This window comes from Embiotoca jacksoni, unplaced genomic scaffold (genome assembly GCF_022577435.1).
Source record: "Embiotoca jacksoni isolate LCO1_2020_lvr unplaced genomic scaffold, fEmbJac1.0.p SCAF_27, whole genome shotgun sequence".
Classification (NCBI taxonomy): domain Eukaryota; kingdom Metazoa; phylum Chordata; class Actinopteri; family Embiotocidae; genus Embiotoca; species Embiotoca jacksoni.
In genome coordinates this window covers 4,746,508-4,759,841 of record NW_027185378.1, presented here as the reverse complement: position 1 = coordinate 4,759,841, position 13,334 = coordinate 4,746,508, and the positions used below count along the sequence as shown (strand labels likewise).

The window sequence follows — 13,334 nt, the reverse complement described above, 5'->3', positions numbered from 1 at the left end:
ATCTTTTAATGCTGCTTTCAGCATACTGCAAGTGTGCAAACACCGACACTGTCAACTCAGTGGCTTTGTGTGTCAGTGCCAAAAACACTTGCCGGAAGCCATCTCGTGACATTTCCCACCTGCTGGGAGGTTGGGGGGGGGGTCGTCACAAGCCATCGCTGCAGTCCTTTCGAGTCAGGGGTTGCAAAACCTATTTTCCCTAAGCGGGACACCACTTCCCTCCCTTTCATCCTCCTCGCTCTGGAAATGAGAGTGACGTTCCATTAGCGAGGGGAAAGAATCCCCCCCACCTTGGCAAGTGAGAGGTGTAATGCGGAGAGCCAATTGCCTAAATGAAATTCCAATATGTGATGAGTGGGAAGGGACAGGCTTTGCTACAGCCAGGGTTGTGCAGCTGCAGGCCGGTGTCCTTTCCAAACTTTTTAGAAGCCACAGTCGTCTGCCTCTTTCCTACCGCCTGCCTCGAGATCTGAAACGCGCTGGAAGGAAATTGAGAACTGGATGGATGGATGCTCTAGTCACAGTTTGTAGGTTGATAGGTGGTTTGTTGATTGGCGTTTGTGCGTGTTGTTTTGCTGGCCAACATCTAGCCCAGACACTTACAGCACTTCCTCGCTTACATAATCTGATTTTCCATCTTTTTTTTTTTTTTCTCCACATTAAACAGAGAAGGTAATTTAAAAAACAGCCCGAACCTTTGGCTGTTGTCGGTAAAGGGAAGGGAAACTCTACAGCAGGTAAGAGAGGAACACAGAGGATGTGCATGAGTGTATTCATGTTTGCGTCCCCCTTACTCGAAATAAGGTAGGTCCCTTGTCGTCAGCGTGATAATGTGTTTTCCTGCCGGGATAGGAGATGAAAGCCCTTTTTTATCTGTGCAGCCACTGGAAACCTCATTTCCTGGTCCGGTTTTCCTTCCGGACGCTCCGTCCACTCACCCCCCCCCCCCCCCCACCCCCAGCTGCCAACGCTGAGTCTAGGGGGAGAAGGATAAAAGACCAAGGGAGATACGTGGATGGAGGAAACAGAGTGTAGATGGAGATAAAGTGGGGGGAGGGGGGGGGGGGGGAGCTCGTGTCATGTCAGGTTTTCAGGCAAGTGCTGACCAATGCTAAAACACAGTTACCAGCAAAACAAATTCCAGAGCAGAGACAATTTGCTAGAAAGCATACGTGGTGCTGGTTCAGAGATGTTTATTTTTAACTACGCATTCATGTAGACGCCTGGTCACGTACCTGCTCATGTGCTCTGCGTGTTACTTGAGGAATCCACTGGTGGGCACGCCATTAGAACTAACGATATCGATAGAACTTACACATTTGCATAAAACATACAAATGGCGACATCACCATATTATTTTGCTCTCGGTGGAACATTAATGGATAAAACTGCCGAGCCAGTTGAGGCGTCTAATGGTGGGGACGAAACACAGCGCCGGCCCTCTTCAGCAGCACTTCCGATCGTGCTCGAACACATTGGTCTCAGACTTGTTTCCATTTTTTTTTTGCAGGTTTTCATGTCAACGTTTTCACTGTGCAGACGACACGTTGTACAGATGGAGGTAATTACGGACTTGATCCATCGGCTTGTCTTCAAAACGTCCTCCTTTCGCCGTCTTTGCTTTCGTGCCTACCGACCCTGTCACGTCTCGGCGCTGCCCCTGGTGTTCACCGTTCAGATTGCATCTCATTTCTGAGGAGGATGTGCACAACCAACATCGAAAAACAGACTTAGGACACGTGAGGAGGAGGGGGGGGGGGGGGGGGGCAGCCACAATGCACGAGAAGATCTCCAGCCGAACGGTCTGAAGCGGGCGTCACGTAACGGGGTTAACGTTCATTGGCCTCTTCAACATGCCATATTACTCACCTTGCAAACATCCCTCTTCAACGACTTCACAGCTGCCTTTTTTGTTTATACCTAATCCAGATAGTGTTGTTTCTCTTGTCAAAACCTGCCAGAAGACAAACCAAAGGAGAAGAGTGAGAGGCAGCAATGCCAGTGACTCTGCACTTAGGCACAGTGGAGCTTGAAGCTTAATGCTGTTGAGCAGGTACAGTATATCATATTTTTCTATCGTTACTCTCGTAGTTCAATGTAATATTAATTTGCTAATTATATTATCCAATAGTTGTTGAGACGCTTTAGTCATGTGGATAAGAGGACACTTCGAACTGCTGAGGGCGCAATAAAAAAAAAAAGCGAAGGGTCCTCTCGGGGGACCACGACTGAACTTTAATGGCATCCATCTAATAGTTAAAGACATATTTCAGTGCGGATCAAAGAGGTGAGCAGAGCGACCGATAAACTGGCAGGCAGACAAACAAGGATGGCCAAAAACAGAAGCAGGAGCTGGAAGTATTATCAAATCTGCAAATCAAATATCAAAAGGAACCTCGGGCTCCTGAGGAAGTGCAGGAACTACCAGGAGAGTAAAGCGGAGTCGTTGCAAAGAGACTTGACTTTATCAGCTGCTAAAATAGAAAATGTAACAGCGTTGCATTGATTTTACGGCAACGAAGATGTTCTGTGATAATCAAAATCAAAGTCTGAGCACTGACAGAGCATTAATCAGCGAGTGACAGGTCACATCTTTCAGATTTCTCTTTTCTGTCGTCTTCGTCGTGAGCTGCTGCCAAGCAGAGGAGTTGAAAAAGAACAGGCGCCATTATGTAGGACTGTAATTCAAACGTGGCTTATTTATTTATGACTACTGTTGAGAGGCATACATTACAGTGCAAACCATTCTTTGGCAAAGGTACAATACAACTGTCATGATAGGTGCTAGTATATCCACATTGACCACTGGTTAAGGGACACTGTAGGTAAAGCATGTTCAGTCTTGAAGAGCAGTGCATTCCATTGACAATTTTTTTTTTTTTCAAGGGGAAATGAATAGAGGGAACCAGAAACAACAAAAAAAACCAAAAACAAACAAACAACAACAACCAGAAAATAAAAATGAAGTGATACAATAGTCAAATCGATGTGAAGACCGCTAACGATGAGAGCTCACAGTGATTTGGCAGCCAGACCTTGGGACGATTGACAAAATGCATTCAGCCCGTTACTGAGACAGAAAGAGACTCATACACTCATTCATGCACAGAGTTTATGAAAATATATCAAATAAAACAAAACAAAAAAATCTGTAAAACACACACACACACACACACACACACACACATGAGAACACATAATGTAATACATGGTATAACATGGTATTTTAGGAGAGGCCACAGTCAGAATAACCAAACTGTAAACACACAATTGGATGAACAAACCTGTCCGGTATATTTGAACATGCGATAAAAAACGACTAATTTACCAGTGTGACTGCCAGCCCCCCAGTAATCTGCGTGGAATCCTGAATGGAACATCCCGCAGGGTATCATATCTCTGTTCAGTGACAGATGTTTGCTCAGGACGTGACCACGTAAAGAAAACAATGGAAAGGAGCGCGGCAGCTGCGGCTGCTTTAACACAAATGAGAGCAAAGCAAAACAAGGAAAACGAAAATCGTGACTTGTGTTACGCTAAGTGAGCCAGTGCATGGGAGTACAACGAGTGGTTTTCATCTATGTACAGTACACGTGAAAGGCCCCCGCTGATGGGAGTGAAGTGTCTCGCAACGGCAAGACGGATGAAGGCTTGTTTTTGTATCGACACTGTATTCCAATCGTCCTGCACCCTTCCCCGCCCCCCCTCCCGCCCCGCCTCCCCCCCCCCCCCCTTCTGCCCCACCCAGCATTACCCTCGCTTCCCCTCTCATCTGGCTTCCATTACAGTGGAATGAGGGTCAGAGGGCCAGAGAAGCCGGCGCTCCACACATGCTCCGCGAAATGACGTCACTCCAGACTCAAAAAAAATCTTCAATATGGCAAAGAAACGCGAGCAGGGTAACCATTCCTCGCCTACATCGACACTGAAGACCGTCCTCTACGGTGGGGGGGGGGGGGGGGGGGGGGGGGACATTACACATGAGCAGAAAAATTGAAAGAGGAGGGGGGGGGGAGGAAAGGAGGAGTCAAAGTGGATGCTTGACAAAGGAATGCATGCGAGAGTGTCTTTGTGGAAACTGGAGCAGAAGAGCTGCAGGTCCATAACAGCAAAACAACAACAACAACAACAACAAAAAAAGCAGTCAATAGTTTAAGGAGCAGTCCTTCACTTGTGTGTACAGTGCTGTATGGACTGAAGGCGATGCATGACTAAAACACAAGTATGAGCAGGTCAGAAGGAGAAGAATACTGCTGTGATAAGAGTTAAGGCTAAATCCTGACCATTACAACATTCATACATAGTTTCATAGATAGAGACATGCTTTTTTTTTTTTTTTTAATTTTTTTAAGTAAATGTAGAAGTTACTAAAATCATACATTTGGCTTTATAAAATGGAGAGAAATACCGGGATAAAGTTCAACAACGTTACAGTGGTAAAAAAAAAAAAAAAAAAAAAAAAAAATTGAAATTCTTTCACTGCGTCCTGAAAGCAAAAGTGAAACTTCGAAAGGAGCACAACAGTGCGAGAGCTGGATCGAGTGTCCTGAATGGAGAGCACCACGAGGCTCCACCTCACTCAAGCTCAGGACAGGCCAGCAGAGACAATCGAAGGAGGTGAAACATGGATAGAGGAGCAGTTATCAGTAGACATTTCTTTAAGGGCTTCACATTATCTTCATATGTAAGCATTTTCTTTTTCTTTTTTTTCTTTTTTTATACAAGAAGGGAAAAACAAACACATAATTGTTATGTGATGTAAAGCACCGTGGGTTAAACGATGAAGTAACTCTATTCATTAGGTCTTTTAACTGAATAAACCAATCCTCCCCCTTGTGATGTATCATTAAAAGACATATACTGAGTGTATATAGGTTGCTTGGCATACAAAAGACAATACTTTTTAAAGTTTGTATTTAGTAATGAAATCGTAATAAAAAGGGGAAAATAGCACCAGTTTTCGGCATCTCTAACCTGAGAAAATTTCGTGAGACAACAAAATGGCCGCCGGCTTCCAATCTACTTCCTCTTCCTGCTCGTCGACGGCAACCGGTCGTTGGTTTTGCCGCGTTTAGTCGCAGGAGAGCGAACGGCGGCCGGTTGCACGTCAGGAGCCCCCGGCGAGCAAAGAGGAGAGGTTTGTCCGTCTTGTTTATAATCCACCCATTCATTCATCCGTCCGTCCGTCCATCCGCCCAATCAGTTCACAAATAAATCCATCTAGTAAATCGCCGGCTTGCGGGGCCGGGGAGGGGGGGGGGGGGGATTTCAAACCGAGTCTCCGGCTGCTGGCCTTGGAGGGTGCAACGAGCTGAAATGAAACAAAACAACAAAAACAACAAAATCTCCCCCTCCCCTGATCGAAGAAAACAAAAATACAAAATTGAACATAACCAAAAAAAACACTTGAGGCGAGGCTATTGGGTCTATCGAGGTTTGGCCGGCGGCTGCGGGTCAGCTCACCGTCGTGAGTCTCGTCTCCTCTCTCGATACGTCTGACTGCGTTAACTCTCAAGACACCGGAGCTGTTTCGTCAGGAGGATTGTCCGGGGGGTGGGGGGGGCGGGGGGGGGGTCCTGAGGGCTTATCCGTGTCGGGCGTCTGCTTTCGGCCGCCCGTCGACGCCCGCCCGCTCGAGGCACACCGGGCAGCAGGCGCCTTTTAGCTTGACGGGCCGTTTGCACTCGGCTGCCGGACAGGACTCCACGAAGCAGGTCACCTGGGCGTCCTGCGGGGGAGGTGTGGGGGGGAGGGGGGGGACGGGACAGGAAGGGACAGTCGGTCAGTTGTGTTCTTTAAAACCGGAGGCGCGCTTTCATTCTCTGTCTCAGGCTGCCGGCTGTTCCAACTAATCTCACACCAAATAAGTGGAAGCCTTAAAAGTCCTCCTTTATTAGAAAATAGTTATATATGTTTTAACAGTTTTTTTTTTCTTTTTTTTTCCCTCCGTTCACAGATCAAAGTCTGAACGTCGGGCTTTTTTTTTCCCTTTTTTGCGCCGATATTAGTCCATAAACTTCACAGAACGTGCAAAAGACGTCAACGGTAACTGAAAAGTTTTACCCGGCGATAAAAGGGCCCGACGACAAGGCTGAACAGAACAACAAAGCGCTTTGTTTTAGAGTAACAGCATGATGTGTCGAGCCAGACGGTTCTTTCCCAGACAGTCTTTCCTCATTGTGCTTCTGCCTGCCAAGTTGAATTATTGCAGAGGTCCTCCAATTACAGAGACTCTAGGAAGGCGATAGGGTTTTTTTTTTTTTTTTTGGGGGGGGGGGGGGGGGGGGTTGGAGGGAGGGAGAAACTGACGGGTGTGTTATCAGATATAGTGAGCAAAAAAAAAAAAAAAAAATGAAAAAAAAAAATTGAACATTTGAATTGAAAGACAACAACACAATGTAAGCGGGAGGGAAAGAGAGGCCTGGAGGAGAACGGAGCCAGTTAGGTTTGGCATGGGGAGCCATCACCTTTGCCAGCAGCTGGCATCAACAAGGCGTCAGAGATAAAGGATGAAAGCCAGAGAAGTGGCTGGTATACACACACACACACACACACACACACACACACACACACACACACACACGCACGCACACGCACACACACGCGCACAAAGCACTGCGGGGAGAAAGCGGTGCCAGGAAAAGCACGCTGCCAAGAGGTGCTTGAAAAGGTGAACCGCTTCCAACGGCGACAGACAAAGAGGAACTGGGGCATTTAAACTGAGCGGAGTCCCGCAGAGTGTCTGAGGCTGACGGACGGACGGCCGGCCCTCAGCGAGAGAAACGCCGATATGCCGATTCGAGTTTCAAAAGGAAAGAATGCAAGCGTCGCGGGCGCGGGCGTGTTCCCGCGGTGTTGTGCTTCCGCGTGGTGTCCAACCTACTCTGCATTCACACGCGGCGCAGGAGTCCTTTTTCCACCGTTCTCCGTCTGTGCGCTCGCGCCCCTCGCTATCAGTGCAGTCGGTCTTGCTCAGACGGGTTTCAAGTCTTTTAATCTGCAGAGGTACAAAGACAACAACGTTTCAATAATTACCAAAGACTTTTAAAGCAGCAGTTGACCGCAGGACACGGTCGGGATTGCCGGGACGCCACCCTGAGGAATTCACTGTGCCCGCTGACATGCTAATGGGAAATATGTAAAGGGCTTTTGGTTGTGTCAATGTCTTAGCTAGTTTTTTTTTAAGATGCAACTTGGGTAAGACATGTTTCGACTCATGGAACAAATACTAGGAAGGCAAGAGGGTTGCCCAACTCTCAGTGCCTCAGAGTGCCTTTTAGGCAACACAGAGTTTCAGACAAAGATTTCCCCATCCTCCTGAACATAAAGATTTATTTTCAATTTACCTCATACAAAAATATATATATATATATATCAATTACCTCCACTCTCTGGATAAAAAGCATCTCCTAGAATTACTCTAAATAACCACACTATATGCCGAGGGTGCTTCATAAACCCTCTCATCAATTTTCATCTTCCATCAGATGAAAATGACACTTTTTTTTTTACTTTGGTGTCAATCTGCTGTCAAAACACATGTCCTCTCGCGTTCATGGACGTTATGTCTCCGGTGCCTGGTGTCAGTAAAGAAACACACCTGCTTTCGTAAGCTTGTGATCGTCTTCTGCATGTCGGACACAAAATCCTGGAACTCACTGATTGAGGGCTCAGTGCTCTTTTTGGAGGTCACGGTGACATTTACAAGACTCCCCGGGGCTTCCTCCACCGAGCTGCGAAATGACAAAATGCGCAGGTTTAAAATGACATTGTAATTGTGTAGCTATCGTTTATATGGTGTTTGCAGGCCCATTCACTATTTGCGTAACACATACCAGTGCAGAATGCCCGATTTCTTGCAGGAAACATTTGAAACCATAAATAGCTGAATTTAAGTCTCACGGAAGAGCTCGGCATGAAGTAAACATTTCAGTAACATAACATCACACACTGACACCGCAGAGCTGAAAATACATTTCAGCGCGTATAGAATATCGAATTTCCCCCTTTTTAGTACCTCACCACCAAAATGCAGATGATGAATTCATCAAGCTTGTCACGGATTTTTTTTTTGTTTTTTTCGCACATGAATTCCTGATGTTTGCTGTGGTACCTGTTCTCCTGGATGCTGTCGACAGGTTTGTCCTCGCTGTAGCTGTGCTCGGCTGATCTGCGTCCCCTAAAGTGGTACGACAGGGCGTTGAACTGACCTTTAGTTCTGCAGTCTGGTGGGTCAAACACACAACACGACACACTGCAGTTCACCAACAGAGGAAAAAAACAATCGTATAGAGTCGTCATCGTTTTGCCGCACAGCAACTGAGAACCAAGTTATATATTTTTTATTCTACATGATAAAAAAAAAAAAATGCAAAAAAAGCAAAACTAAAGGAAACACACATTAGAGCATTGAAAAAAAAAAAAAAAAAAAAAAAAAAAAAAAAATGGAAACAACATGTATAGTTTTGTCCTCAAAGACAACAACCACTCGCGATGCACATGCAACAGGAAACCATGACTTCAAAGGACCCATCTGGGGCTCACTGAATGTCAGCAAAGTGCATCGAGAGACGGGTCACAATAAATGTGAGGAAGGACTGTTGAATGGAATCAGGAGGGCTGCATCTTTATCGGAAAGTTTAAAGCCGGCCGCTCATCCTCAGGGTGCCTTCGATTCACCAGACAACCTTCTTTAGAAAAAAGATAAAGACTTTCTAGGAACCACAAAACTTCCTGTCGTACGCCGAGATAGAAATGAGCTGCTTTACACGCGCGCACACAGGAAACTCTACGTGTGGCTGATAAATCAAAACAGGCTCCTCCCTCCTTCTTGCTGGCCGGATATTCTCTGTTTATTAGCTTTGCTCTTTCCTTGTACGGTACGTTTTGTCAAAGCAAAGAGCGACTGGGTCAGAATCTGGGATGAAAGAAGAATTAATTAAGAGATAGCGTGTATCCCGAATTAAAATGTAAGTTAAAAAAAAAAAAAATAATAATAAACAACTGCTTGTTCTTGTTCTGTAAAATGAATTTAAACTGGCTTTATTATGCCTTGCATCAAATGCAATCTTAAGACTTAGTCATGTTAATTTTGGGGTTGATCCTGTCAAAAAGGGTTTGATCACTCATTATAATAATCATGATGATTTTTTTTTGTTGTTTTTGAGTTTACTGCATCGTATTTAGATGTGTTTCTAACAACCTGACCTTTTGCAAGTGAACGTGTCGAACGGAACTCTTCCTTACCTTCGCAGCAGTCCTGCCACATGCGCAGGTCAATCTGAGGGACGTCGTCACAGCTGCTGTAGCCGTGGGGCAGCTCGGCCACTCGGAAGACATCCTGCTGGATGCGGGTGATGTTGTCCCCGTTGTCACAGAGCACCCGGGTCAGAGAAGCCTGCTTCAACTGGGTGAGCTGGGCAGGAGTGAACAAGCCCGGGTTTTCATACCAGAACCTGAACAGGACAGGAACAGAATGAGGAGATGGGAGAAACGCTTGGTATTATATGGCTTTAATTATATGAGAGCCAGAAGTTTAACACCCCTCGTGGCATTCTACCGTAACGCTCCCTTTACGTAAGAGGGGCGGGGACAGATATGTCGCCTCGTAGTCCTGAATAATCGTATTCACCTAAAGTACTGCTAAAAAAGCTTCAGTTAGTATCATGCTTTGGTTTTATTTTTCATCACGAACCAAAAGCCTGACCTTAACACACAACATTATAAAAAAAAAAAGAAACTAAAAAGCAACCACGAAGTACGCAGGACAATGATTGAAAGGGTGAACCGGAGGCCTTCTTTTTTTCATCAGGCAATGTGTTTGTGAGATGTGTTGTGATCTTTCTTGCACCTGTCACCGTCTCGCAGGCGTTTGAACTGCGCTGCAAGCAGACACATGAGGGTGGGCCCCAATCTGCTGCCGGGGACCAGGTCTTCAGCCATTAGGGCAGGGAACAGGTCAACGTTCAGAGGAGTGCCATACAGCCTGGGGGAAGTGGGGTTGGGGGGGGGATGGTCAGGGACACAAAACCATATGTAAATATAACGTGGTCCAGAATTATTATGAGGCGCAAGATTCCCTGAAGTGATTCAAACGAGTCAAACCAAGATTGTTTCTTTCAAAATGCTGACAAGAACCCTATAAATGGCTCACTTTTCTTTTTTTTTTTTTTTTTACATGCAGGGCTCAAGCCAAATTACGTCAAATTCAAAAAAAAAAAAAAATATGAGGAACGATCTTGGGCGTATAATTACCTCTGTAGTTTCTCTCTGACGTTCGCATTCTTAATCTCGTTCCTCAAATCATCAAACGTCTGAGCCGAGGTCAGGTTACAGAAGGTTCTGTAGTCGTTATACGGCGGTATGCCGTGATCTCTTCCTCTCTGTATGTTCATGGCGGCTAGGTCCAGAGCCACCGCGTGGGCCATTGAGAATAACCTCTCCGTCAGCTCTGTGTTCAGAAGCTGCGTGGAAACACGCATTTTACCGGCGACGCCGAAGAGCCCGCGGATCAGCGGGTCGATGCCCCCCTCGTTCACGATGCGGAATGGGGAGAAGAAGGCCCGGTGCAGGGAGATGTGTCCCTGGGGGATAGGTTGGAAGTCCTCGTCCAACCTGTAGAGTATTGGGTTGATGAGCGTGTGCCCAAAGCGGAACGCGGCTGTTGCAAACGCATTGAGGATGCCAGCGTTTATATTGGGGTTATAACCAGCGTAAGGCTCCATCATCTTTACGCCTGCCTCGCCGAGGATCTAGGAGAAAAAAAAAAAAAAGGAATATGTAAGTATTTCTTCTTATTATCACGCTATTACTATTAACAATGTAACTAGCAGCTGTTACCTTTGGCAACCAGTGACTGTAGGTGATGTGCTGCATCTGGGCGCCCACTATCTTCCTGGCCTCGTGGTAGATGGTGTCCCCGTCCCAGTGGGGGTTCAGTCTCAGCAACTCGGTAGCTATGCGGTTGTGTTCCCTGAACCACACCGTGTGCATGGCAGTCAGACCGAGCTGCTCATTGGCACGGTGGTCTCCAGCTAAGAAACACGGAATTGGACTCTCGTTCTCGTCCCTCATGCACTCGGTGGGGGGTCCGGTGGCGAACGGCAGAAGCGGCTTTCCCGTCCGCTGTATGATTCCTTGCCGGAGCAGACCCCTTTGACTCGCCAGGTCGCGGATTTCCTCCGACTCGTGCCGCGAGTTACCGTAGACGTTAGACGCGTCAATGTAAGAGGTCAGCTGGTTGATTTGCTCTCTTGGATATACGCTGTTCATGAGTAGAGACGTCATCCCGCTGCCACACACGGGACTGGACCGGACAAAGAACATGCAGCGGGCGCCGCTCCGCAGCTGCCGAGGGTCATTCGGCGGGAACTGGATCGGGAAGCACGGCGGGTCATTGGTGCAGACCTGGGCGCACAGCTGGCCGTCCGAAAACCGCGACTGGCTGAGGGCCGCCACTGTCGAGTCCATGTCGTGGTCGAGGAACTGACCCCACTGCATCAGCATGTGGGTGTAGCGGTCATCGGGGGTGATGGTCTCTGTTCCGATCATCGTGGTGGACACCAACCTCGGCAGGGGCAGCCTGTGTCCGTTATGGAGCTGATCGGTGGCTCCCCTCGGCAGGTTGAAACCGTTATCGTAGACGGATTTGAGGAGTCGCTCGAAGGCCGTGAGCGAGGCGCCCCACATGGGGTGCTGCAGGTTGTTGCAGGTGCCGTCGTGGCTGCGGTACTTTTGGTGGAAGCAGATGTCAGAGCAGTTGTTGAAGCGGCGGTGGGCTGTGCAGCCGGATAGGTTGGCGATCACCTCCAGGAAGTGGGGGGACACCAGGTCATTGTAGCGAAATGCTGTGGAAAGGCAACAAAAATTGAATCTGAATGAACATTTAAAGGCTACAGATTTGTGAAAATAATGACACACCAATCCGTTCACCTAAAGAACGTTCGGAAAGCTGTTCTACCCTGAATCAATTAGTCCAGTTATTAACCTGGTACGAACCCCTTTTTAAAGGACGTACGGATGACGATCATTGTTGTTAACGCAAGACCGAAGTCCTTTTTCCTCTATCTCTGTCTGCGTGAGCACTTCAGCCACAGAGAACAAAGGAAAGAGGGACTCATTCGAGAGAGGAGAGAAAAGAAAAACCCACCCCCACACAACCAGGTTTTAAGCAGCGTTATTGGTCCACAGCGTGCTTGGCATGGTTTGATTTGACATAACCTTATTTTAGAAACCTTTCAATGAACCCACTGTCTTAAGAAGCATGGCACTAGAATGAACAGTAACCAGTAGTGTCTGGTAATACGATTCACACGCGCACATGTATCAAATATTTGTATAGGGTTGATGCAGTCATTTGCTGCTGCTGGCTCTGACAGCGGAAATAACCTCGTGGTGTCTCGAGGGCACAGGTCGCAGTATGTCGCAAACCTGCCCTGACTCGCTTTGATATGCCAGAGTGCCTCTGTAAGAGCTTCAATGTGCAGCATATCAATGCGTGTGTGTGTTTGTGTGTGTGTGTGTGTGTGTGATTTGTCAGCAATGCGGTGTTATGGTTACACACGAGCACAAGTGTTAAGTGTGTGCTACCAACCTCAGTGAGGGTTGGATGAGACTTCCTGTGTAAACGGAAAAGCCAGCCTCATTAATGGTGTGTATATTTGTATGTGTGAGAGTTCAAAGGAGAATAGGGAAACTGTGGCGTTGCCCTCCCAGGTCGAGTCGAGATATAATAAAAACAGCTTTTTTGTTTTGTTTCTGCTGACGGGCACAAAGCTCTTTTGTTAGCTTTGTTTGGGGCCGCTGCAACAATGAAAACTTGGTTGTTGGCATAAGAAATAAAAACACACTCTCTCTCTCTTCATATCTCACAAAGCTCTATTTCTTTCCCTTCTCCCCCCCCCCGCCCCCCCACCACTAACTTCCACCTGAATTTCTGGACGACCTGTAACTCTTCTCAGTGTTTTACACGCTATTATTTATAAATCAACAATATACACGTAATTCATTGATTCAGAAAAACTGTCCAACCCCCCCCCCCCCCCACATCATGTATAATTACTGACTTTGTACACACCTAGCCTTTTGATATTACGCTGTTACATGTAGCCCCTCCATTACAATGAATGCTTTCATGCACCATAAAGTCAAAATTCACAGTGCTGCAGCTTTCCTCCGCAGACCATTGGACAGCTGTTCCATTTGTATGTCAAAAGCACACAAAGTCTGATTCTTATGCATATAAACATCCAAATCAATCCATGCTCCCCCAGCCTCCCCGCACGCATGTATAATTGAGACAATCTGTGGACCAACACAAGCAATCTTAAAATTTG

General features: G+C 46.9%; 1 protein-coding gene across 3 annotated transcripts in view; it reads right to left on the bottom strand.

The window, feature by feature from the left end:
- Nucleotides 1-3,958: 3,958 nt before the first annotated feature.
- The window catches only part of LOC138205151 (peroxidasin homolog), a 50,692-nt gene continuing 41,316 nt past the window's right edge, over nt 3,959-13,334 (bottom strand). For 2 of the 3 annotated variants that reach the window (XM_069160893.1, XM_069160894.1), the window contains 8 exons: nt 10,840-11,846; nt 10,255-10,751; nt 9,851-9,985; nt 9,247-9,455; nt 8,114-8,225; nt 7,601-7,733; nt 6,884-6,997; nt 3,959-5,728 (listed from right to left, as the gene is read on the bottom strand). In XM_069160893.1, coding sequence (XP_069016994.1) covers nt 5,585-5,728; nt 6,884-6,997; nt 7,601-7,733; nt 8,114-8,225; nt 9,247-9,455; nt 9,851-9,985; nt 10,255-10,751; nt 10,840-11,846 — 2,351 coding nt within the window. In that variant the 3' untranslated portion in view covers nt 3,959-5,584. Of the gene's footprint in view, nt 5,729-6,883; nt 6,998-7,600; nt 7,734-8,113; nt 8,226-9,246; nt 9,456-9,850; nt 9,986-10,254; nt 10,752-10,839; nt 11,847-13,334 lie in introns of those variants that run through there. The other variant, XM_069160896.1, reaches the window with a different exon arrangement.